Genomic DNA, 27,308 nt, shown 5'->3' on the forward strand with positions numbered 1-27,308 from the left:
AAAATGGTGACATTAAATCAAAAACATAACCTCCAACACAGGAAAACATGCACGATAAACAGAAAAAAAACAACAGGTAATAAGCAACAGATCAAATCTCTAAATCCCTGCCATATGTAAATGATGATAGAGATTTCAATGAGGATCAGGAGGAGGATGGTCCAAGAACATCTCCATGAATGATGCTGAACAACTAAAATGGTTACTGGGAGGGGGCAGCTCCAAGAGCCACATCGTCCTCCACAATAATGGGATGCAGTGCGTGAGTGCCAAGACGGTGTTTGCTGCCAGGTGGATGATTCATTGTGGCTCCCTTCTGAGAGTTCCACCATCACAGAAGTCAAAGTGTTCAGGGATGTCTGGGAATGGAAGAAAAGGGATGGTGGTGGTTGGAATTGTTGTAGAAGAGTTGAGTAAGAGAATATTATATTATTATTATCATATATTATAATAAAAGCATAGTGTGTAATTTGAGTGTCAAAGCATCCTGGATAAATAGATTGCATTTTATCTCTGGTTTAAAATCCACCTTTTATGAACTTTTCCTTGCCATTTTAAATTATCATAGGATATTTCAATCTTTGTAGTGAAGACTGAAATACGGAATAAATATAATTTAGTATCAGTTAACAATTTTATTCTAAAAGCCACTTTTTTTGTAGTAGTTTGTCTTGTTGATGTTGGGGTTGAGTGGAGAAACCACTACTTTAGTGTGCCAATCTTGTGCCAGTTAAATGAACAAAAAAAATTCATTGTTTTATTGTCATGTAAGCTGAAATATTCGTGGAAGCTTTGTTTTGTATGCTATCTAGGTAATCCATCTCCTATATAATAATAATAATGAATAAATACATAGAAAATTAATAAGGTAACAGTGTAGAGAGCAATGTGACAGTATAGTGCAGGGTACAAAAGTGTAATGTATTCTGTCATTTAAGAGAAGGTTGGATGTGTACATGGAGGTGAGGGGGTTGGAGGGTTATTGGCGGTGAGCGGGAGGTTTGAGCTCGTGGAGTTGTTCCAGTGAACCGGTGCGGAATCGAAAGGCCGACATGACCTGTTTCCGGTCCGTAAATGGTTATGTGGTTAAGGAATAGAGAAAAAAATATAGCTAGAAAAGACAGTGCAAGGGTATCACCTTTGCCACTGTGAGATCCCCTCAAGAGGGGATAACAGTAGGCAAGAAACAGTGCTTGCATCTATTGTTGTGGGGTGCTCTCTCTTCAAAGAAATTAGTTAAAACTGTTGATGAGACTTTGAGGACAGATTAAAAGATCAATTTGCAAAGAACATGAAGAAATTAAAAATTTGCAAACTAAAGTTTACATTGAAGTTAACTCTGGCAGAATTTGGACGCAACTATATTCTCATTAATTACTATGAACTAATTTAGTCGTCATTGACAAGCATCCTTTGGAGATGTGGCTGCCCTTTTGTATGTATCATATTGTCTGTAAGGAGATATGTGCCTGGACAATATGAACTCCAAACAATAATCAAGTGTTGAATAGGTTTGAAACAAATTACTTTGGCAATCTTTTGACCTTATGCACATGAATATATTATTAGCTAGTGGCTTGGCATGAAAGAAAACAAGTTGAATGCTGTTTGCTGTTAGATTCTCAGGTTTCCTGTATGTGCGGCTACAAGGTAAATAAGCGACAGTCGACCTCCTGTCCATTTCCCACATAAGGTCATTAGGTGAACAAGAATGTTGATCAGTAATAGAGAACATTAGAATGGCCAGTGTCACTACTTTCAACTTGCTGTTAATTAACACAACGCTGGTGTAGGATTGTATTCTCATGTAACCATGCCTTTGTGGAAAATAGGCTTTAATCACTTTGGAGGCAAAGTGCTGAAACGTGTTGCTAAGAAGTACCTTTATTCAGAAGAAGAAACGTTGGAGAATGTGGACAGGTCATCTTTGGACAGGTTTATGATGTACCTCTGCAAATAAGAATTAACTGCTGATTTGCCATGGTAAACTCGGACACAATACCTTGTAAACATAGAGCTCGCCAGCCAGTATCTTCACTGGAAACTCAAACCAAGTCTTCGTGGATGAAGTAACGTGCATTATAATTAAATCATCAAGCATTCTTGTATTGTTCCGTTAGTAACAGTAACCCACTGTTATTGGATGGAAGATTATCTTACTTGTCAAGTAACTGACATACTAATTAACCTGTTGAGATCATACATTGGAAGAGCATTTAAAACTACCAGAATTAAGTCTACAAGTTCAGAGCATTTACTTATCTTCTCGGGATCTCTTGGTAATGACTTCTTACTTACTGTAGGTTTATCTTTACTTACAGAATGGCATGCAATTTCTTATTTATGCTATTGATCTTCAAAACCTAAACCGTGAAAGAAAACTTGTATGTATATATTATCCCTTGCCATTTTATTTTTAAAAATCATCAGAAAAAAATGACACTGCATTTTAAATGCAGGATGTTACTTTCTCGACCAGCAGCAATAGAAATTCATCAAGACAATTATATTTTCAGAATATATATGTGTGTGTGTGTGTGTGTTTGTGTGGCAAAACGCAAACCATTACTGTTTAAGTTTAATTCTAAAGAGGGTTTTAAAGTTCAGTCTCAGAAAGCTTTTGTGTTGAAACTCAAAGTCTGCTGCTGTTCAAAAGCAATTATGGAGTAAGTGTGAAGCACCAGACTTCTCAAAACTCACAAATTTATTGTAGAGTTGATTTCAAAGAATTGTTTCTTCATACGAATGATTTTACTCTCATGCATGGAAATATCAGAACTTCTTTTTCTTCCATGATAATTTCTCAAACCCAGGCATGGGTTTCATGCCGTGTAGAAATGGTTACAATGAATCTGCCCTCTTCTCAAAGAGACAGCGGAAACGGCTAAATTCTTCAAAACCATTTTTTCAGTGTTCCTCCTTTTCATAAAGAGAATACAAACAGCCGTCCTCCAAAGGATTGTTACTTCATTTCAATCCTCTATAGGATGGTCAAGCTCCTTGTGCTTTCAAAATGTCTCTGTTTAAGTAATATGTTCTCTGAAAATGTTTCTAATCATGTGACGTCACCTCATTGCAGTCTTTGAAGTTTCATCTCTTCCAAAAGAATGAGTGGATATGACCTAATTGTCTGCTGAGACCGATCAGCAGAATGGCTGTGCATGTGCACTGATGCTTCTAAGCAAACCCCTATTGTTTTGAGTTTTCAATGGAAAAAGCTTTAAATTAGCAGTCACACTGTCTCTTTAAGCAAGAACAATGACTAAACAGTCAAACGGTCTCTGAGATCTGCCAGCTGCCATTTCAAAGAATTCTCTGAGTGTGTAATTGTGTGTCTCTGTGCCCATACCCACAAAATAACTTGCTAAAACTATATATAATATATACCTAAAGATTAATATTAACACAATTCCATCACAAAGATGTAACTTTCATTTAACATGTATTAAAATGTAGCTAAGTGCTTTGTTTCAATGTGAATGAGATACGAATGTGTGAACCCCTGATAGTATGCAGAATATTTTGGTTTTACTGCTAAATCTTGTTGCATCCTCTCTGGAAACTATCACGTTCTACCATTACTTAATTATCATTCAATTAATAAACTACATTCATGTGCCACTCAATAACCCAAACATTCAGAAGACTATAATAAATTGCATTCACCATTTTTATCTGGGTAAACATAAAAGATATTTAGCAAATTGCCACTTCCACAATTGGCCATGTGATAATTGATCACTGACCTATTTATCAGTGGGGGTAATTGGGAAAATGATGTTGTTCAGAACACTGGAAAGTTTCCTTGTTAGCTATAATGTACACCAAATTTTTAAAAATGGGAAAAGGTTTCCTTTATTTGCTGTTTGAAGTAGACAAATTCATGGTGAATATTTCTTCATTTAAAAAATCAAAAAAGTGAATTTAAGCAAAATCTTGTGGATGTGAGTTATTTAGCAAGTTCACCTAAGGGTGCATGGTAAAGGTCATGTCCACTAAGTTTTAGTCAGCTATGTTGAAGAAGCCAAATTGCTTGTATGTCTAAAACAAGACGCTTGAACTCTCTTCCAAGCTTAGTCATGGGAAGCGAAGTCAGATGGAGCAAAAGGTTAAAGGATGTTCTCCAAGCCGACCTGAAGCAATGCAACATCTCAACAATCTCTGGCTCATGCTTGAACAACGTGGAGAAAGAGAATTCAGGATGGAATTGATTATCTTGAAACTGCATCAGAAACACACTGAGGTCTAGTATGTAACAGAGGAGTACAACCCCTCACAAGCACCCATCTTCCTGCCCTATTGGCCACCAACTCGCTCCATCCACTTGACTGAAGTATATCATTTATAAGATGAGAGGCACAAAGAGGGAGATAGTCAAACTCTTTTTTCCCATGATAGGGCTAAATTTAAAAAAGAGGGCATGGATTTAAGGTGATAGGTAGGAAATGTAAAGAGGACATGAGGGGCTGACATCTGGAACACGCAGCAAGAAGAGGTGGTGGAATCATCCAATTACAGGCATTTAGACAGACACTTAAATAGGCTACAAATACAGTCCTAAGCAGGTAAAAGAGAGCAATACCCAAATGTGCTGGAGGAAGTCACCAGGTCCTACATGATCCATGGGAATGGGATGAGTAGGTGAGCAAGAAAGTCAGGAGGACGCAATGGACCAAACGACCCATTTCTGTGCTGTACAACTCTTCACTCTCTGACTTTGTGGATTTTCACAATGATTTCCACAGTGGCCTTATGGGCAACCTTAGAAACTACAAAAGCAGGGTGAAAGAGAGTTGATGAGAGCACAGGAGTGGGAATTCCTGACAGGATTAAGGGAGGAAGCATTAATATTGACTATGGAAAGTGAGTGAAATTTTATTTCTCACCCTGTGTAAATTTTGAAAGAATTTGTGCGTAAGACAACTTGAGAGGCAATTGAACAATTGACAAAGGCGTATGTGAATTTTGCAGTTACGTGCTGCATATTAAACAATTTAGATTCATAATTTTCAAGGTGAGAAAGAGCTATTCAGCATATTTAATTGAAAATAAAGCAGAAAAAAATAAGATGATGAAGGAGTCAGCTGATTCTGGAATCGGGAACAAAAACAGAATTCTGGAAAAACTTAGCAGGTCAACCAGCATCAGTGAAGGCAGAAGGTGTCAGTTAATGTTTCAGGTTGAAAACCTGGGGTCAGAAAATAAATCAATGTATAAAGGTATGAGGAAGTTAATGATGGAAACGTTATAGAAATGTGGCAGAAGACATTTGGTGGATTTAAATAATTTAATTCACTGGTCACATCCTTTAAAGCTAATATGCTACAAGTATAGATAGGGAATTTCACATCTATACTAGGTGTTAAAAGATTTTTTTGACGCTTTTATATGTTAAACTAGCAAATTGAGGTGATTTAACCTAGAGTCTCCATTTACACTGGAGACTTGATATTGGTATAAATCTGTCCTAAATTTAATCAGAATTAAACTCCACTGTTATAAATCTGGTATTAAAATTCACCCCACTCATCTAAGGCAAAGCTGTTTGAAGATTGGCATCCCCAGTGTAAACCGACAAGTAGACCTGAAGAAGAAATAGTACGAATACTGCAATATGCTTTGTCATCAGCATGTTTTACATTATGACCCTTTAAAGTTAATCTGGCCAGGACCTGGAGCAATTTCAAGCAGAACAGCTGCAAGCCCCAGTGTAAATAGGTTCCAGAAACATTTATGACCTCAAATGAGCTTTATTAGGGGAGTAGGAAGTGGTTTGGTGTTTGGGGAATTCAGTAAGTGGGTTATGATATAAAACAGCCTGATCAGTTAGCTGTAATAGAAGTGAATAGATGGAGTACATAGGGATTTTGTTCTTTAATTGGGTGTGGATTTATACCATTTGACCATTCTTTAAAATTGTCTGATTTCTTGGAAGGTGGCATTATGCGGAAGTATATTCACTCTCATATCAGACTAGGGAAAGTAAAAGCACAATGCCGGGGTAACTCAGCTGATCCAACAGTGTGCTTTATGTAACAGAGATAAATATGCATTAACAATGTTTCGGGCTTGAGCCCTTCACCTTCGTCAAGGTATGACAAAACGTCAGTGGGCGCCCGAACAAAATGGTGGGGTGTGAGGAGCACGGTCCCAAAGGCAAGAGATAATAGATGGATAAGGGAGGGAGGGAACACTAGCAAGCTGGAGGTGGGGATGGGGGATGGGGGGCAGAGATGACTCTGTGAATGGAGAGGGAAAGAGTGGATAGCTGGAGGAAAGAAAACAAAGGGACCAGGAAGGGAGGGAGAACAGAGAGCAGTCTAGCAGAAACCAAAGATTAATGTTAATGCCATCCAGTTGGGGTGTGCCCAGACAGAAAATCAAGTGTTGTTCCTCAAATTCACGGTGCTCTTTGTGGAATATTACATGAGGCCATAAACAGATAGGGAAAGTACCTTGGAAGATTCATAATTCATCCAGTGAAGTACTGAATCACCCAACTACTGACATTTTAATATCTGTTCTGGAGCAGTGAAACTGTGGGATCTGGGGCCAGTCAATATTGAGTCATAGAGTTCAACAGCTCAGAACAGGCCCCTCGGCCCAACATCCATGCTGACCAGGTTGGCATCATGGGCTAGTCCCATTTGCACGGATTTGGTTCATATTGTTCTAGGCCCTTCTCATTTGATATATTTGTCCAAATGTATTTTGAAATTTGAAATAGATTTTTCTTCATCACTTGTAGATTCCAGTTACCCTGATACTGCTTTCCCACGGTCGCAATATCCTTTCAGCAGGCTCGTCATTGACTGCACCAAGATCAACAGGGAAGCCGTCTACGTGTGGATGCAGAAAATGAGTTTTCAATGACACGTTGCACATCAGGGTTTTGAATGGTTGAAGCAGGTTAAAAATGTCAGGAAATCACCAAATAGGTTCTATCTAAAAACTGGTACGTGGTAGGACAATTTTAAATGATTTTTGTGATCAGCCGCCCAAAATCTATAAAATATACCAAAAGTGTTCAAGAAGCAAAATCTTCCTTTTCCGATGTTACCTGCAAACATCCTCTCCCAATCAGTTTCTGCAAGGGCATTTTACCTAAATGCTTAAAACTCAACCTTGCCCCAGTTTAGGTAGGACCCCAACAAGAGGACCAATCTTTCTCCACAACTATTTTCTCGTGTTTCTACACCTTCGTTTTGTCAGATGAAGACAGTTTTATGCACAACTTCTCTGCGTGGTATGGATCACCATGGAGGTTGTGATGCCTGTTAATCAAATGACTATTAACTGAAAATGGCGCATATGGTACTTGCTAACCTTTCATACTATTTATGTACTTGTGCATTGGAGATTAAATACATTCAAGACTGAAAAATGTGTTTGGTTGTTGGGGGAGGGGGCAATGTCCTGCTGCAAGTGACAGGGAATGATTAATATGTTTGTCTGTATTTAAGCAAATATATTCAAATTAGGTGGGAAGATTCCTATTAACTGTACTTTCATAAAGCTATTCATCAAAATCAGATGTCCGATAAATGGTAATGAAGTGAAAATGTTTAAATATTACAGTAAAACTCCAAAAATCTGCCTGTTTGGGAATCACAATGGTTTGGCCAGGTGATGTTATTCACAATCCCTTCCCACTCAATGGTGCCCCACTTTCTGTCCTCTCTTTAAACCTCCCAGGTTCGTGGTAAAAGTCTATATAATTCCGCTTCTGAGGAAACAATCTTAAAAGTATGTTGGTGTTATTAATCAGAATGATCGGGCAAGGGAAGACATTTTCTCTACAGCTGGAACAATGTGACAGCACATGTCCACTCATTGATTTCCTGACTCCCAGCTGCAACATCTGACCATCAGTGGAAGGGTTAACCACCAGACTGCTGATCAATGGGACTGACGCTAGAAGATTCATTAGGGGTTAACATTGAAAGGGACAAATAAGCATGAGTAGTAGGGTTGACACTATTATAGCACCAGCAATCCAGGTTGGAGTCTGGCGTGGCCTGTGAGGCGTTTGCACATTCTCCCCATGACCGGGTGGGTTTCCTTCGGGCGCTCTGGTTTCCTTCCACCCTCCGAAACGTACAGGGGGTTGTAGGTTAGTGTGGGTGTAATTTGGCGGAGCGGGTTTAAATGGCCAGAATCGACTTCTACTGCGCTGGAAATATTTTTTTTAGAAAGCCATCAGAACCCTTCCACTTTGTAAAATCCACTCGAGTTTCTGTCAACGATTGTCCCCCACGTCACCTAATCACTCATTTGCCTTAAATAAAATCGGAAAATGTTGGAAATTCTCGGGTAACACTGTGGAAAGAGGAACAATTCATGTTTCAGGGCTGAGAGTCTCCTTCTGGACTGGCAAAGAGAGAAACGGGCTCAGTTCTAATGAAAGATCCTGGACTTGAAATGTAACACATTTATTTCTCTTTGCCTGCAAAGTGTAGCATTTTCATATCAGATTTCCAGCATCTGCTTTCTTTTAATTGATTTTCATTCATTGGTATTGTTGGTTCATTGGCTTGATTACCATTGAGAAGCCTATCAGCGAGACTTAAATATTATATTGCAGCAACACTTTTGTCTGCTTACCATTAACCCCATAACTACCAACTGTGGAGTGGGATAAAAAATACTCCAAGCCATGGAAAAGTTGTCGATTGACTGCCATCACTGGATGACTTTGGCAGTTAAACTTGGAAAATAACAATTATTTTTACATCTGTTCCTCATACTCCTCACTTACAAAATATATTTTTTCTATTCATATGTGCTCTCACTTCATTTAGTGTGACTTTAAGGGTTACATAAGGGTGCAACAGGCTCCCTTGTGCTGAGACTGAGTGGCACCATTAAGTCGAGAAATTACTCAAAATACTCTGGAAGAAGACAAAATAACAATGATTGTTTATCCAGGAAAACAGGTGGGACCCTTACAGGGAGTCATGTGAGTGGGACACTTAAAGAAACAGAAATTTTCATTAGTGACCACCAGCCATCCTGATGAACACAGAGGTGGAGTGACATTGTGTGAAATGAGCAATTCGGCTGATTCTACTCGTCAGGGGAATTGTTAAACCACTGTGACCATTGTAATGGTCATTTTGATTGACTCGTATCTGGGTAAAGGAAACAGGAGAATTCCTGCATTGGATCATGAACATTGTGGTGGTCATTTCAACTGGCCTGTGCCTGGGTTTTGAAAGCATTGTGGAAGTAACACATTTCATTTTCCCTATGCAAGGAAAAGGGGAGTTGTGACAACTATTCATATGAAAGGACATTTCTCTGAAAGCAACTCGACAAGGATTCATGAGTTTTCAGCAGTCTGATCATTCAGTGTCTCACCTCTTTCATGATTACTTCTAGACATCAGTTTAAAAGTCTGCATTTCAACTGTGGACTTATAAGACTGAAATTTCCAATGACTTTCCAAAATTGTGCTCAGCTGTAACAGTCTCTCTCTCTCTCTCTCTCTCTCTCTCTCTCTCTCTCTCTCTTTCTCTCTCACACTCACACACACATATATTTGCACATAGTAGGGTTTAAGTTGAGCTAAGTTGTTATATTATTAATAGTTATTAATAAATATATTGTTTTATAAAAACATTAGCAGTGTCTTAGTGAATTTCTATTGCCGCTGATCTTTGTCGTAACAGCTATAAATATGCAAAATCTAAATAAGAGCCATTTCTGCTATTTGTCATTTGTTACACTTTTGTGTTTCACATTTGGTTAATCAGTGAATGTATTTATATTTCACATAGAGCTTACCATGTTCCAAGTGGAAAAATATTAGCCGTTAAGGTAAGATTTAAATTCCGTTTTATGAATCATTTTTATACTTACTTTGAAACTATTTTTTTAAATATTTAATTTTGTTATTTCATACATTAAGCAGTTTTTATTTGTTTGAAACGTGGACTTCACAAGCAAGGAGTGTACAAGCCACCGCCATCCCAAATGATGTCAACTAACTGGCATTGATTGATTGAGATCTTGTGATTGGTGTGGCTTAATTCTAAGAGATGTCTTTCTCCACCATATAAATTGGCAACCATATTTAAGCAATATACAAACTTTTAAGTTATATATTACAGAAATGAACTATGACCAATGTCATTAGTCATTGTAATTCAAAGATGATTTTCCACAATAGCAAGTTGTGAAATTGAATCAAATAAATAAATAAGTGTATGACCTGCCCCAAAAAAGTGGTCCTGTTGTGAAATCCAGATGAAGATCAACTGTTTATTCTCTGTCCATACGTTTCAGTGCCTTTCTGAATTTCTTAAAGCAACTCAGTTATGCTACAAATAATATTTTAGAATATAAGGGCAAGGTGCAATACTCTAGTAACAAATCCCTTGAAGGAGTTTGTAATATTTTGTGTGCGTATTTGTATACGTATTTAAATCAAAGACGGCTATGCCTATTATGTAGAAAAATAATGTAGGTCCTGTTTCTCTTCCACTGAAACTCCCCACTGGGGAGGATCAGAAAATTTATTCAAAGTATTTTTTCCTATGCCATTTTATTGTGGCTTACTTTAATTTTATTATACTGTTCATATTCCACAATTTTTATATAAGAATGGATGTGCATTTCGGAGAGAGGTTGGTGCAACGCGGTTGCAGTGGCAATGACCAAGGTTCGAATCTGGCTGTCTTTGTCCCTGATATTAATTAAACTGTTGAAAGGAAACAGCTGATTTCATAAATACACTGTGACAAAAAAAATGTGAATGCAACTAAAATTTAGAAAAGTATCTTAATTGTTCTTTGAATATTTTAATATGTTGAAATTATGTGTTTTTTTAAATTTCCTTAGTTTAAGGTTAATGTTAGGGTTACTGATTCAAATAATTAGACAATTAGAAAAATAAACAATTATCTCAGATAAGTATGAACCAGAAATTACTGACTATTACATCAGAAATTACTGATATCAATATATATCTAAGCATCTGTTCATTTGAAACAAAATATAATAATAACACAATTGTCAAGGAACACAAGGAGAACAATTGACATGAAAGATTTCACCTCACCTGCTGTGTATTTTGAAAATTTTCAATTTTTATTTCAGCTTTTCAGGTATTTTGCATTTATGATTGTACAACGATACAACTGAGATACCCTCTGGTTCAGGCATCTAAAATTTATTCTGAGCAGTTCAATGTCTTTATGCCGAAGCATCCCTCAGGTGTATGTAAATATCCCAAGAGCTCTCACGTGAAGCAGGCCACCCTTTCCTGCCTCTTGACCAGCACCACCAAAGAAAATTGTCTGGTTTGTTGTCGTGAGATGATATTACATTTTAAATTTAGAGATACAGCACAATTACAGACCCTTCCAGCCCACGAGCCTCTGCCACCCAATTGCACCTGATTAACCTACAAACCCATACGTTTTGGAAAAGTGAGAGGAAACTGGAGCACCCAGAGAAAACCCATGCTGACATGGGAAGAACGTACGAACTCCTTACAGGGAGCGCCGGATTTGAACCCAGGTCACTGACACTATAATAGCATTGCACTAACCTCTGCGCAAACCATTCTACCCAAAAACTATTCCTTGAAGTGTGATGGTCGTTACAGAATTGTAAGATGATTTCTACATTTCCCTTCTGTTCTTGAAATTTTATTCACTGTGCTGACGGTATAAAGCTAGGAGAAAAAGAATAGGATATTGTTCTTTTAGTGTTTTATTTAGTATAACATTTTAGGATAGCCAGATGCCAGTGAGACCTTTTCTTGTGCTTGAGTCCCTGGGACTGGGGGCGGGGGCAGGACAGGAAATTGGCCATTAATATGAGTAAACATTTCTTTAGAATTGTAAATCTTTAGAATTAATTTCCCCATGAGAGCTGTGTCCGCTTTGTTGTTGCATCTATTAAAGGATATGATTGATAGAGTTTCAGTCACTAAGGAAATCAAGGGATATGAAAAACAGGTGGAAAAGTGAATGAGTGAGAAGATGCCATTGAAAAGTGGAGCAGGTTCACAGGGTGTATGGCCTTCTACTGTTTTTTTAGTTCTGGTGTTCAATTCAAAAGTACATCCCAGACTTTGATGTGCTTTGCAAAGTTATGAGATAGAGAAAAGCACAACATAAATGCCATTTTGTTTTCACCTGTAAATTTAAATTTAAACATATAGAACAGTAACAGGCCCCTTTGGCTCATGAGCCTCTGCCACCCAATTAACCTACAACCCGAGTATGGTTTTGAATGGTGGGAAGAAACCGAAGCCCCCAGGGAAAACCCATGCAGACACGGGGAGAACATGCAAACTCCTTACAGACAGTGCGGGCTTCGAACCCCAGTTGCTGGCCCTGTAACAGCGTGCGCTAACCGCTATGCTCGCCAGAGCACAGAGAATTAAAAGCCTTCTTTAGGATTAATATTTTGTATGCAGTTTCTACACACTCCCCCCCCCCCCCCAAAATACTTTGGACTTTGGACAAAAATTCTATGCATTGTTCAAAACATTGAACCTCAAATTAATATTTAGCATTACTGCTCTGCTGTTTTTGTGAATGAAAACTTGAAATTGAGCCTTGATAATGAATTCTGTTAAAGTCATTTCTTATATAAGGCAATAATAAATCTAAAACAGCTGAATACAAGTTGTTTGTATTTAGTTAACTAAATATTTATATATTAACCTGAAGGAAAGAGGTAACCAGCACAATTTAGAAAGCAGGATTCCATACTTGACAACTGTTATCAATCATAGACAGAGGGATCAGAGCAAATGGCTCTGCATTGATCATTGGATCATTTCAAAATGCCTAACTTCACTCAGTTCCTCTTCCCCTATTTTTTGTGCAGTGGAATTCTGCACAAAATGAACCGTCTAAATTCATTTCAAACTCACTTCAATAGGAACTTTTAAATCTTCCATTATTTATTTCACTTAAAACATTGGTGCTGGTCTTATTGTGAATAATATTTATTTTGCAATAAAAAATGGAAACGATTGTTTTCCTGGAGTAAAAAGAAAGTTTCAGAGCCTAATCCAAAATTACTGATTATCACTTAAACCTATAATTTTTGCAAAATACCTTGAATAATTTTCCTTTTTATATCGTGCACACAAGAAGCTATGAATGAAATGCTGTACTTGCTGCTGTTTAGTAACTTGCCTTGGTCACTATTGGATGGAGACCAGCTTTTAATATGTAATTTGATTAATCATTTGCATCGTAATCATGCATCTCAGATGCTGCAAAAGTGTATATAAAGACAATAGTATCAGCTAGGGATTATATAAGTAAATTAAACTGGAATAGTAGCTTAATTTGACCTGTGATTCTGCACTCCTTCCCTTAAGTGGAATGTGTGCCTGCTCCCTACAAATAGACAAAGTCATCCATGTCAGCTAGTGATGAATTGCCTTATTTATACTGTATATTTTAATAGCCTTGCACTAATTTAAGTTGAGCTCAAAGAGTAAATTATAATTCAGTCAGTTGACTGCTTGTATTTAACTTGACAACTCATCCTTGTTTGTCCTGGAGGTGAATTGGTAATCTGAGCAAATTTACTCAGGTACTCCACTCTCAGCCTTAAACGCTATTCCGATTAATTGAGGGACATTGGGATGTGTGGAGGTGAATTATTCCATGTTTTTGCACCAAGAGACCCTGAGTTGAATTTTGTTTGGTGAATGACTATTGATTCACAAGTATGTGGTTTTAAATTTTCCTTGGCAGCAGGATATTACAGTTACAAGTCAATTTGGAACTGCTTTTTATAAATCCCCCTACAGCAAGGTAAAAAATGGGTTTTCACATGATCTCAAATCTGTCCCCCACCATTTAAAAAACAAGAAGGCTTTGGTGTGTCAGTTTAACCAGTAAACGCACTGCTTATTCTGATAACCTGTTTATCTTAGCTTTAATATCTATTTTATTACAAAATCCTCTCTAGCATTAGAACCAACATTATAAACTACAAAATCATCTGGAAAAGCTTGCATTTTAATCATCTTCATTTCTTGTTAAATAGAGTTTCAGGCATGAAGGACAAAAACAGCAGGGAAAAAGTCCTTCAGCCCACCTGTTCTGCACTGAATGATGGGGGGAATGATCCCGACATTTCCATCAATTTTCCCCAGATTCTACCACGCCTACACACTGGGGCATTTTACAGTGGCAGATTTACTCATCCACTTGCCCATCTTTGGAATGTGGGAGGAAGTCCACGTGGTCGTAGGAAGAACGTGCAAACACCACCGAGTCTGGGCATGAGGTCAGGATTGAATCAGAGCGTGACATCTTGCTTCTCTTTCTCTTGTACTGTAAGGGAGGCTGGGCAATACTAATGGTGACTGGATTTCAGTAGGCAAGAATAAAGGCATAGCTTGTATGTTATATTTTCAATGTATTATTATGTGACAATAAAAGGAATCTTAAACCTTAACATCTAACACAACAGTTAGCAGCTCTGTAGAAGGGTACAGATGTAAGAAAGGTCAGTTGCAGCAGCCAGGAATGATCCTGGCTAGGAAGCCAAGAGCGCCTACGACCTTTTTATCTCTAATGGCAAAAAGCAGTCAGTGCAGGTGTGACACTTTATTTGAGGTTGTTTGAGAGCGCACCTCACTGTCAAAAGACAAAGGAGGAAAAACCCAACACCCAACCCCAACCCACCAATTTTCCCTTGCAACCGCTGCAACCGTGTCTGCCTGTCCCGCATCGGACTTGTCAGCCACAAACGAGCCTGCAGCTGACGTGGACTTTACCCCTCCATAAATCTTCATCCGCGAAGCCAAGCCAAAGAGAAGAAGAGTAGGAAGTCACAGATCTCAAGGAATATAATTTGTGTTTTGGCCCTTTCCAGTTGCTTGAGACTCACTCTTACGATGCCTAACTAATACACTTGCATTAAGAATAAACAGCTTAAAAGGCAAAAGACATTGAAAAATGTAAAGTCCTTTGAAAAGAAAAATCAGTATTTTAGTCCTTAATTATGTAAAGTTCACTTTAATCAGGTAATTCCCATAATTTACAAAAATTTAAATTTGAATCCCAGTTGCTGCGCGCTAACCTTGCCACTGTCATAATTAACCTCCCCGCTCCCCCTAGGTTTATAGATGAAGCTTTACTAATATACCAACAAATATAAAGACATTAACTAAGCAGGGATAAGGAGATACATTAAGAGAGAAATGATGATCCAGCTCTTCATCCTGGGTGATGCCATTTTTATGGGGTTCATTCAGGAACCTGATGGCTGCAGGGAAGAAACTGTAAGCCTGTTTCAGTGTTCTTCATTTGGAACTTCCTACACTACTCGTCCTCTGCAGAAAAGCTTTCGCAGCTTTGTCCGTCAACCAGTGGTCAGATCTGTCCTGCATAGCTGGAGTCTCAAGGGTGCTGCAGTGTAAAGTGGAACAGTTGGTCACCTCTTCATGGACTGTGCATTTGCCTCATCTGGAAAAGGATGTCATGATCCTGAGCAGCTGTGTAGCAGGATTTTGTGACCATGGGCGGTTCCCAGGGACCCATACTTAAAATGTGTGTCCAACTGCTGCTTAAAGATCATCAGCTCAGTGAAAGATGCGCCTTGGCTTACTTAAAATTTGTTAGACTAAGGAAGGAAGGTTGCTGTTAAAGTGCAGGAATGTGCACTGAGGGATGCATCGAGGCTTGATGCAGCCACTGCAAAGGCATTATGGGAAGGACCACAATCTAAGGCCCTCCTACACTGGACACTTGAGAGGGTGGGCCCTGGTGATTTACCCGAGAGAGGTGGGCATGCAGAAGACTTTAATGTGCCCATTCAAAAGCAAACAAATTTAAATGCATATGTTTTATTCCTACATACCCATTCTTTAAGTGCTTATTGATAGATTGGAGTGGGGTCATACCAGGCATACATTCCTGTGAGCTGAGAGACACGTAAACAAGTTATTACAAACACTAAACAACAATCTTTAGTAATACATATATAGGACATCAAGTTGTCGCCCATTTTGTTGCAGCATCTTACAAATTTGAGCAAGATGATTTATTAAGAGGTGAAACTCAAATCTGCAGACACTGTTTTCTGGACAAAGACCTCATCTTAGGAACAGATGCAACTGAGATGGGCAAAGGAATAGAATCTTTGCTGTGAAGAAGTGGAATCGAGGTAGTTGTGGGAGTTAGTCGGTCTGTTAGAAAAAATCTGTCTTCCGAGATGGAGATAGAGAGATAAAGAAAGGGGAGAAGTTGCTGGAGATGGACCAAGTGAATTTGAGGTTGGGGTGGAAGTTGGCAACAAAGCAAATGAAGTTGAGAAGCTCATCATGGGTGTTAATGATTTATCATCTCTTTTCCAACATATTAGTTGAGTGGAAACTGCTATCTTTTTTTAATAGGTGGCACAAGAACGTCAAGGTCCATTTAAAATGCTGATAATTGGTTTAGCATCTTGTGACAGATGGCACATCTGCCAATATCACACTCCTTCAGCGCTTCACTATTGCATACGTTTTCAATTGTGAGGCTTAAGCCTCCAGCATTCTTAACCGAGTATGAAAATATTACCAATTAGGCATTGTTACCTTCAACATAGAAAATCAAATGAAGTACAATCACCCTAGAGTTTCTTCTCTCCCCTTTGAAACCTGCTGCTTTCTAAAAATCTGAACTTGATAACTCTTAAATCATTGCTCCTTGAGTTTCTTAGATCAAATCTTTCTACATCTTTGGACTCCTGCATAATTGGGATTGACTATTGTTAGTTTTGCTGAGGTAAGTAGATTTGAATGCTGTAGAGCAGCAGCAATCATCAAGGATCTGCACCACCCAGCACACGCTCTGTTCCATTAGGAAAGAACTACAGGTACTACAAGACTCGCACCACCAGGTTCAGGAACAGCTGCTACCCCTCCACCATCAGACTCTTCAACAACATACTCAATCAGGGACTCATTTAAGACCTTACTTTTTTTTTTCAGGATTGATTGTCATGAACAAGTCATGAAATTTGTTGTTTCGCAGCATCAGGAGTCAATATAAAAACCACCTTTACAACAATAAATAAAATTAGTGCTCATAAAGTCAAAGTACGGCAGGGTCTTTGGTTCATTGATCATTCAGTGATCCGACGGCGGCGGGGAAGAAGCTGTCCTTGTGCCGCTGGGTGCTCATCTTTCGGCTCCTGTACTTTTTTCCCGATGGTAGCACAGTGAAGAGGGCATGACCTGCGTGGTGGGGGTCCTTGAGGAGAGAGGTTAATTTTTGAAGATGTCCTTGATGGAGTGAAGTCTGGTGCCCATGATTTCACAGAACGTGTTAGCGGCTCTCTGGAGTTTCTTCTTGTCCTGAGTATTGGAACCTCTGTATCAGACAGTGATGCAACCAGCCAGGATGCTCTCCAAGGTACACCTGTAGAAGTTTTCAAGAGTCTTCTGTGACATACTGAATCTCCTCAAACACCTTACAAAGTATAGCCGCTGAGGAAGCTTCTTCGTGATTGCATCAACATGGAGGCTCCAGAACAGATTCTCCGAGATGTTGACACCCAGGAATTTGGAGTTCTTGACCCTCTTCATTACTGAGCTCTCGATGAGGACTGGATGGTGTTCTGACTTCCTCCTGAAGTCCACAATCATCTCCTTGGTTTTGCTATCGTTGAGCGGAAGGTTGTTGGGTGACACCGCTCAATGAGCTGATCTATCTCCCTCCTGGACGCTTCCTCGATGCTGTTTGCGATTCTGCTGACAACCGTGGTGTCATCGGCAAATTTGTAGATAGCATTGGAATTGTGTCTGGCCACCAAGTCATGGGTGTATGATGAGTAGAGCAGTGGGCTAAGCACGCATCCTTGAGGTGCACCTGTGTTGATAGTAAGGAGGAGACTTTTTACCAATTCGTACCGACTGGTCTTTTGATGAGGACGTCAAGGATCCATTTGTAGAGGGGGATGCAGAGACCCAGGATTTGGAGCTTCTTGACCAGCACTGAGGGAATCATGATGTTGAAAGGTGATCTTTAGTCTCTGAAGAGCAGCCGTTTGTATGAGTTGCTGTTTTCAAGGTGATTCAGAACAGAGTGGAGAGCCAGCGATATTGCATATGCTATGGAGTGATTGTGGCAGTAGGCGAATTTCAGTGGGTCCAGTCTTTTGCTAAGGTACATGTTAATTCTGGCTATGATCAACATCTCAAAGCATTTTTATCACAGTAGATGTTGGTGTTACTGGACAATAGTCAAATACTACTCTTCTTGGAAACCCGGATGATTGATGCTCTTTTGAAGCAGGTGAGAACCTCTGACTTTAGCAGTGAGAGGTTGAAATGTCTGTGAACACTCCTGCTAGTTGGTTGGGACAGATTTTCAGTCCCCTACCAGGTACACCGTCAGGCCCTGACGCCTTGCAAGGGTTCACCCTCTTGAATGATGTTCTGATGTCAGCAGACAGTTTATTGATTTATTGATTTTTTTTCTTTGTATTGCTCAGTCAGTTTGGTTACATTTCTTTATTTGTTTACATGCGTATGTTGAGTACATTTTTTTTCTTTTGCACTATCAGTAAGTGGTAATTCTACCTTGCCCGCAGGAAAATAAATCAGGGCTGTATGTGATGTCATGTATGTTCCATGACAATAAATCTGAAACTGAATTCTGAAACTGGAATCCCAACAAGGTACGGATGGGGCTGCATTACCTACTGAATTCATCCAACAGTTTAATTTTTTGCTCAATTTGACCACTTTGATTCCAGGTCACATTGCTCAGCCGACATATCACATTCCTCATACTGACCTTCCAGACCCAGCCTCATTCCTGAAAAGATATGGAAATACACACAGCTCATTAAGTGGTACCTAGGGTTGACACTCCAGTTACAAGGTGGCAGGCTCACGACTTAAAGGGTTGAAATTTGATGCTCCGACAACCTCCTTGTCCAGCAGGGACACTTGACTTTCTGCCTTTTAAAGTCACAATTTTTAGAAACTTACCATATGACTAACATTTTATTTTCTTCCAGGTAATTCCCTTAGACATAACATTGGAGCTTCAGAAGCAAATTATGTCAGAATTAGAAATTCTTTATAAGGTAATTTTGCATCACCAGACTGTTAAATTTAACTTTATTTTTGAATTGTACAAATTGTGAGATTGTTCTCTAAAATGTTTGTTTTTTCATTCAAATGATTACAGTGTGACTCATCGTATATAATAGGATTTTATGGCGCATTTTTTGTGGAAAACAGGATATCAATATGTACTGAATTCATGGATGGTGAGTTTGAGTGCTATTTTAAACTCAAAATATTTATGACTCTTAATGAATGAGGTTGTTCTTTTTTTGTTGCAAGATCTTGGACGTGTCAGGGTATGTAAGTGAGAATGAAGAATGAATGAGGCCACCAAACAGAATAAAATACTAGTAACAGACAATCTGCTGGACGAACTCAGTCGGTCAAGCAGCATTGGTGGGAGAAAAAAAATGGTCAACGTTTCCAGCTAAACGCCCTCATCAGGACCATTTCTTTTTTCTTGATGAAGAGTTCCAGCCCAAAACGTCATCTCTTCTTTTCCTCTCACTGATGTTGCTTCACCCACTGAATCTCTCCTGTGATTTTTGTGGTTCCTGATTCCTGCATCTCAGCCTCCCGAGTGTCTCCAGCTTAGAACGCTATGGAGAAAAAGAATTCTGTACTGTGACCTCCTGCGAAAATGCCTTTCACTTTATTAGCAATAACTTGTTACATTTAAATCCCCTGAAGCCTATAGCAAGATTTGATGCCACTTGAAATATTAGCTGAAACTAATTTAGATGGCAAATAGGCAACATTTCAATTTGGAAAAAAGCTTAAAGGATTCATGGCTGCCTTGAAAAAATGTTTCATGGTTTTCACAGATTCAAAACCGATAGGTTGTTTAGGCTTGCTGGTTCTCTGCATTTGGTGTACAAAATGGAAACACTATTCATTGAATATCAGGAGGCGTTACGTTCAGGATAGAAAACTTTCTAACATGCAAATCATTTATATAATTGAGCTTCATCCATTGGTTGTTTTTGGGCATCAGTAAAGATGAAAAGGTACTTTTTTTTAGTTACACAGCATTTTCAGTCATTTAGAGAGGAGAAACCCAAATGCAGGAATCAAGAGAAAACAACGAACTGCTGGAGGAACTCAGGAGCATGCGAGGGCAGAAATAATTCAGTCAACATTATAGGTCAGGACCCTTTATCGAGACTAAAGTGAGAAGAAGCTGGGGAGGGAAGGGCTAAGAGGTGATAGGGTATTGGAGAAAAGATAGGGGGGGGGTATAGACCATTGGGATGGGGACACCTCCCATTGGTAATTCCATTAATTTAGTTAATCTTTGAGGTATTGATCAAATATAAATTGGTGCATTGTCCCAGTGCAACTCTGCAAAACAGGTTATGGTTTTCTTTGCATCAGGTACCAACCCACACTGAGAGTACAGCCAATGCTGGGAGTGTTACTTCAGAGGCATTGAGTTCTTTGGGATTAGGCCAAGGCTTGAGTCTTTGGGCCCCTAGAGCATGTTTCTATGACGCCACAGAGGCCACCTGTGGTGGAGACAGGATTCCAGAGAGACTGCTCCATTCTGAAGCTATTTGGGCTTGCAATTAAACTGGATTTTTTTTTTGCAGTGATTAATACTTTATTGACTATGATTTTACCTTCCATTGTCCCTTTTAAAGATCATTTATTAATTTCCTCCAAGAATAATAGGTTGATTATCCAATTGGCTTTTGAATCTATTTGTTGAGTGATTAACTATATGGAGTACAAATAAAATTGTTTCTCACAATCCAAGCATAAGGGAATTGCTGTCCTGGCTGGTCAATTTTATCATTACATCTTCCTTCATTGGGGAAATACTCTGTCTGATCAAATGCAACAATGCTTTTCCATATAGACCATGACAACTGAGATGATTGACAGCACATCTATGTGTTTGGTATGCCTTGATTCCACACAAGAATGGTTTAATAATATGTTCGTGATAAACAAAGATTTCAAAAATATCTGATCATCCTTTTAAATGTCAATTACGGATGCTCCTCTACTTACGAATGTCCGATTTATGATTTTACAAAGTTACAATGGTCGTTATCACATAATTTTATGATTAAACTTGTTTATTTTTGTAATTTATTCAATAGCTATTCAATATTTAATTATAAAATAGGCTTTAATGAGATAAATTTGCCCAGTTGTAGGTTATGGTAAGTGTTCTGAGCACGTTTAAGGTAGCTATGGCTGTGATGTTGAATAGGTATGGTACTGTATCTTTTACAACCTTCACTTATTCCACGTACGAAGGGTTTATCGGAGTGCAACCCCATCATTAGTCGAGGAGCACCTGTAGTTGAATTTAATTAAGATCGTAAAACCCAATTCCCAGTTATCGAAACCTGAAAATGTGGGGGGTTTTTTCCAATATCTGGTTGTTACACTTGACCTTGAACCAGATTTAGTTCTGTAGTCACAAGCATTAAAACAATTTAATCCAGCAGTTTACAGTTGATGATTGTAATAATCTTTATTTCACATATCTTTTCCCCTCTTATTATTATTATTTTCTTTAGGAGGCTCTTTGGATGTATATAGAAAAATCCCTGAGCATGTTCTAGGCAGAATCTCTGTGGCAGTAAGTTTAAATGTTTTTAGAATTTATGCTAAATGTGCATTAATTTTATTTTGAATGCGAATTCCGGGAAAATGATCATGACACCAGAATTTATTAATTATTTGTGTATAAATATTATATCTTTATGGACACCCAGAAAAATCTAGGGTGACAGACATAAATTGCAATTTGCATATTATCATGGCCTGGGGGTTGTTTGGAATTGTAGACACGGTTAACTGGCTAAAGATTACAGGTAAGTCTTGGAAAAGTAATTAGATGTAACACTTCTATAATTCTGGCCTGGTTGGGGACATCCTTATGGAGTTTGTTTTTAAAACCTTTTCTGCCTATATCTGAACTCTTCACTTGCTAAAGAAACCATAACAGCAGGTGTAAAGTGTGGCTTATTATTAGAACCTAAACACATAGTAGGGTAGTATTTCATTGGTTGGCTTTACAAGATGAACTGCACTCAAGGGATTCTACATATCAGGGTGTTAAGACATTTATTTGTACTGTGCTTTGCCATTCTGCAAGTTCCCAATCCCCCACCTACTCTGTAATAGTACTGAGCCGGTTGAAGGTCCCAACCTTCCGTAAGCTTCTGGTTCACTGCACATGGATGTGAAAACACAGAAATTCTGGAGCACTCAGCAGGTCTCGCAGCGTCCACAGGAAGTAAAGATTTGTAACTGACGTTTTGGGCCTGAGCCCTCCTTCATGGTATGAGTGAAAAGCAGCCAGGTGCCTGAATCGAAAGGCTGGGGAGAAGGCTTCATGAGGATGTTGTGGTTTAAATTGCAAGTCAGTTTAAAAATACTTCATTAGTAATTAAAACTTTGGGACATCAGTGAAAGCTGCTATGTAAATGCAAGTCATTCTTTTTAATCTGCTTCAACATTGTTGCAATCTACGTGCATCAGTGTTTTTAATCGCTTCAGTGGAAAAAGTAAAGGAATCTCAACATCATTTCCTGTTAGTAGTTGCGATTATAGCATTTAATGAATCATTAAAATAGGTATAGGAGCGGAGACATCCTCAACATCCATTGGAGCGCTTACACCCCTAACGTCGAAGTACTCGAGATGGCAGAGGTCGACAGCATCGAGTCCACGCTGCTGAAGATCCAGCTGCGCTGGATGGGTCACGTCTCCAGAATGGAGGACCATCGCCTTCCCAAGATCGTGTTATATGGCGAGCTCTCCACTGGCCACCGTGACAGAGGTGCACCAAAGAAAAGGTACAAGGACTGCCTAAAGAAATCTCTTGGTGCCTGCCACATTGACCACCGCCAGTGGGCTGATAACGCCTCAAACCGTGCATCTTGGCGCCTCACAGTTTGGCGGGCAGCAACCTCCTTTGAAGAAGGCCGCAGAGCCTACCTCACTGACAAAAGGCAAAGGAGGAAAAACCCAACACCCAACCCCAACCAACCAATTTTCCCTTGCAACCGCTGCAACCGTGTCTGCCTGTCCCGCATCGGACTTGTCAGCCACAAACGAGCCTGCAGCTGACATGGACTTTTACCCCCTCCATAAATCTTCGTCCGCGAAGCCAAGCCAAAGAAAAGAAAATAGGTATATAAATGATCACTTCAAGCAAGTGTTCAGTAAAGCTGTGGTTTCATTTTGAGACCTGGGGAAGAAAGTTGCAGGATGAAGAAAAAGATTTTTGTAGAAAAGATGACAATGGAGTCTCAATCCACAATCCGAATTTTATGATTTGAATAGCTTTTATTTTGAAATAAAAATAGCCCAAATAGCTGACAGGTTTATCACAAAGTAAGGATTTTTTTTGCATGATATTGTGTGGATAAGAAAATAAAAACTAATTCAGCAATGCCTCGAGGCACAAAAATAATATGTAGGGAATAAGGTTACACTACTGTATCTGCAATCCTCGATTCATTCTTAAATTGAATGTTTCTCTTCTGGCAGCATGGAATTATCTCACTAATGTCAATTGGACTTGTTTTAATAAAGTTATTTGCCTTATTGTAGATTCAAGTCATATAACATTTCAAATTGAAGGATCATAATTTCCACTAAAGTACCAGGCAAGGAATCCTTCTGTGATACCTTCCCTACCACACTTAATTGTGCGGGAAATACAGTACAACATTTATACAACATGGGATAAAAGTGTTATGAGGAGCAAAAATATGACAAAAATTTCCCTGCTTATTGTTAATGAAAGAATTGGCCTATTTCTGGGTAACATGTGAGTCAAAATTGATGTATTTAAACATCACATCATTGCAGGGAAACTGTTGGAAAGATGCTTAAGGATGGGATTTAAGCACATTTGGAAGTTATGGTCAGATTAGGGACAGTCAACTTGGCTTTGTAAGGGGCAGGTCACAATTTGTTTTTTGAAGTGATGCTGAAGGTGGTTAATAAGGGTAGGGCAGCCCGTGTTGTCTACTGGACTTTAGGAAGGTGTTCAGAAGGTGCAAATGCATGGCATCTTTGATGAGTTCTAGTTTGGATGCAAAATTGGCTGGCCTATTATAGAAAGCAGAGGGAAGTGGTAGGCAGCTTCTTTTTAGGTTAGAGACCGTTTTCTGCAGGGATCGGTGATCTGGTTGTTTGTGTGCTATATAAAAGTGAGGATGTCATGTTACAGCAATATAAAATTTTGGTTAGGCCAAACTTGGAACACTATGGTTATCCCATTATGGAGGATATGGAGGCTTTGGGAAGGATACAGAAAAGGTTTAGAGGGTGTGTAATGGGGTGAGATTATACAAACTTGGATTGATTTCTCTGGATCAGAAGACTGAAGGCAGACTTCATAAGGATTTTATAAAATCATGAAAGGAGTTCATGGGGAGGGTAGGCAGAAACTTTTCTCCAGGGTAGAAGCATCACACACACTAGAAGATATGCGTTTAAGGTGAGGGGGAAGAATTTAAGGCAGATGTGCAGGGCAAATATTTTACACAGAGAATGGTGGGTGTCTGAACAAGCTGCCAGGAATAATGATGGATGTGGATTGAATCATAGCATTTAGGAGGCTTCTGGATAGACACATGAATATGAAGAGGATTGAAGGATGGCGATCAAGGCCAAGCGGGAGAGTTTTAGTTTGATTTGGACATTATGTCAGCACAGAAGGGCCTGTTCAAGTGTCTTATTGGTCTATTTCCCATGTTCTAACATGTTAATGCATTTATTATTAACATTGGAAAATTGAATTTTAATCTATCATTATTTGAATTATTGCTTTAATAAATTTAGACAGTTTACTAATCCAAATACAGGATTGATAGGCTCATTAATTAAAGAAACAAAATAGTTTATCTCAGCTTTTATTGTTCTATTATTTCCATTAAAGCAAGGAAGTATTTTTCTAGTGACGCACTTAGGAAGGGTATCCTGACCTTTAAGGAATGCACAAAAAATTAACCAGTTGGTGCATGGAATGTGGAGATTCTATTCTGGGAAGAGATGAGATAAGCTTTTTTGAGCAAAGATAAGGTTAATTTGTGATATAATAGTGGTTTCAAAATCCAAAAGAATTTGTAAGTGAAAAAATTTTTTAAATGAGAAAGACAGTTTCAAGCCGAACAGCTATCTTTTTTTCTGCTAAGTGCCAGCATATTTGGGATCTCACTGCAAAAGTCCAAATTTGCTGGCGGCTCCTTGCTATCGATTTACACTAGTCTCCCCATGGAGTTCATCGGTGGAGTGCAAGTGTGATGTCATTTTGCAGCTCTTAAGTTGAAGTTTATTTGTCACACTAATGCATTCGATAGTGCTCCTGTACAAGTTGTGGAGGGACAAGGGAGGCTCGCCAAGCCTCCTTAGTCTTCGAAGAAAGAGGAGATGTTGGTGCGCGTCCTATATCAATGAATTGGTTTGCTGACCTTATTCCAGGTTTTTTTTTTAATTTATTTTTCACACTATGAACCATATTAACCAAAATACACACAAACATTTCCCTCTTGAATATACACAGTGTCATTTTCTCCCCTTTCCCCCCCTCCCTTCCCTCCCTCCTTCCCACCCCCCCTCCAAACCCATTAAACGTTCAACATGCACAATACAATAAACCCATTAAACAATGTCATCACACAATGAAAATAAACAAGAAAATTGTGTCATCTGCTTTTACACACTGGGTCAGTTCATTTCATCTTCTTCTCATTTTATCATTTTAGGGGGTGGAGGTCCGCGGTAGGCCCTCTCTGTTGTGTTCCATGTACGGTTCCCAAATTAGTTCAAATAATGTGACTTTATTTTTAAAGTTATATGTTATTTTCTCCAATGGAATACATTTATTCATTTCTATGTACCATTGCTGTACTCTCAGGCTCTCTTCTAATTTCCAAGTTGACATTATAACATTTTCTTGCTGCTGCTAAGGCTATCATAATAAATCTTTTTTGTGCTTCATCCAGTTTGAGGCCTAATTCTTTACTTCTTATATTACTTAGAAGAAAGATCTCTGGATTTTTTGGTATGTTGCTCTCTGTGATTTTATTTAATAGCTGATTTAGATCATCCCAAAACTTTTCCAATTTCTCACATTCCCAAATTGGATGTACTGTTGTTCCCGTTTCCTTCTTACAGTGAAAACATCTATCTGATACTGTTGGGTCCCATTTATTTAACTTTTGGGGTGTGATATATAGCTTGTGTAACCAATTATATTGTATCATGCGTAACCTCGTGTTTATTGTATTTCTCATAGTTCCGGAGCATAGCTTTTCCCATATTTCATTTTGTAATCTTTATGTTTAGATCTTGTTCCCACTTTTGTTTGGGTTTATAGCTTATTTCATTTTCTTTCTCTTCCAGCTTGATGTACATGTTTGTTATAAATCTTTTAATTATCATTGTGTCTGTAATTACATATTCAAAGCTGCTTCCTTCTGGTAACCTCAGTCTGCTTCCCAGTTTGTCCTTTAAGTAGGTTTTCAGTTGGTGGTATGCAAACATTGTACCGTGAGTTATACCATATTTGTACTTCATTTGTTCAAATGATAATAAATTATTTCCCAAAAAACAATTTTCTATTCTTTTAATTCCTTTTCTCTCCCATTCTTTAAAGGAAAGGTTATCTATTGTGAAAGGGATTAGTTGATTTTGCGTCAATAATAATTTTGAGAGTTAGTAATTTGTTTTTTTTTCCTTTCTACGTGCAACCTTATTCCAGGTTAAAGCAAATTGTTTTATTATCTTTTGCTCTTGCCTTACAAAAAAAAATTCCACTTAAAATATTTCTGGAATCAGCTTTAATTTCCCAATACAGAGCACACCTCTGGTTGCTGTATAATTGGATTAGCACAGGTGGCTCAGTCATTGAAAAGGAAATCTGTGGTTGAAAACTAACATTTAAGAGGAGCTCTGACAAATACCTCTTTTAATGACCTTCAATCAAGACAACAAAGTCCTGCCTAGTGAATGAGATTTTATTTCTAAAACCACTCACAAAAAAAACTATTAGATTATTTTTGCTTCAGAATTTTCATAAATGTGTTTTACATAATCAGAACTAGTATTATGGGATATTTTAAAAGTTTTTTGCGATTTTACTTTGCTTCATAGTTTGGATGGTGCAAATATTTTCTTAGAGCCAGATGGGTCAAAACTTAAATGTAAACGATTTTAGTGATTTTTCTTTCATCTTGCTTTTTTTTGTTTTATTTTCAATAAGAATATATTTGATAATTCTAAG

At 38.5% G+C, this 27,308-nt stretch overlaps 1 protein-coding gene across 20 annotated transcripts in view; it reads left to right on the plus strand.

The window, feature by feature from the left end:
• Window positions 1-27,308, plus strand: part of map2k5 (mitogen-activated protein kinase kinase 5) — a 241,798-nt gene that overhangs the window by 102,828 nt on the left and 111,662 nt on the right. For all 20 annotated transcript variants that reach the window (XM_069910483.1, XM_069910481.1, XM_069910485.1 and 17 more), the window contains 4 exons: window positions 9,780-9,819; window positions 19,000-19,068; window positions 19,173-19,254; window positions 21,583-21,644. In XM_069910483.1, the coding sequence (XP_069766584.1) occupies window positions 9,780-9,819; window positions 19,000-19,068; window positions 19,173-19,254; window positions 21,583-21,644 (253 nt within the window). The remainder of the gene's footprint in view (window positions 1-9,779; window positions 9,820-18,999; window positions 19,069-19,172; window positions 19,255-21,582; window positions 21,645-27,308) is intronic.

This window comes from Narcine bancroftii, chromosome 14, assembly GCF_036971445.1.
Source record: "Narcine bancroftii isolate sNarBan1 chromosome 14, sNarBan1.hap1, whole genome shotgun sequence".
Lineage (NCBI taxonomy): Eukaryota > Metazoa > Chordata > Chondrichthyes > Torpediniformes > Narcinidae > Narcine > Narcine bancroftii.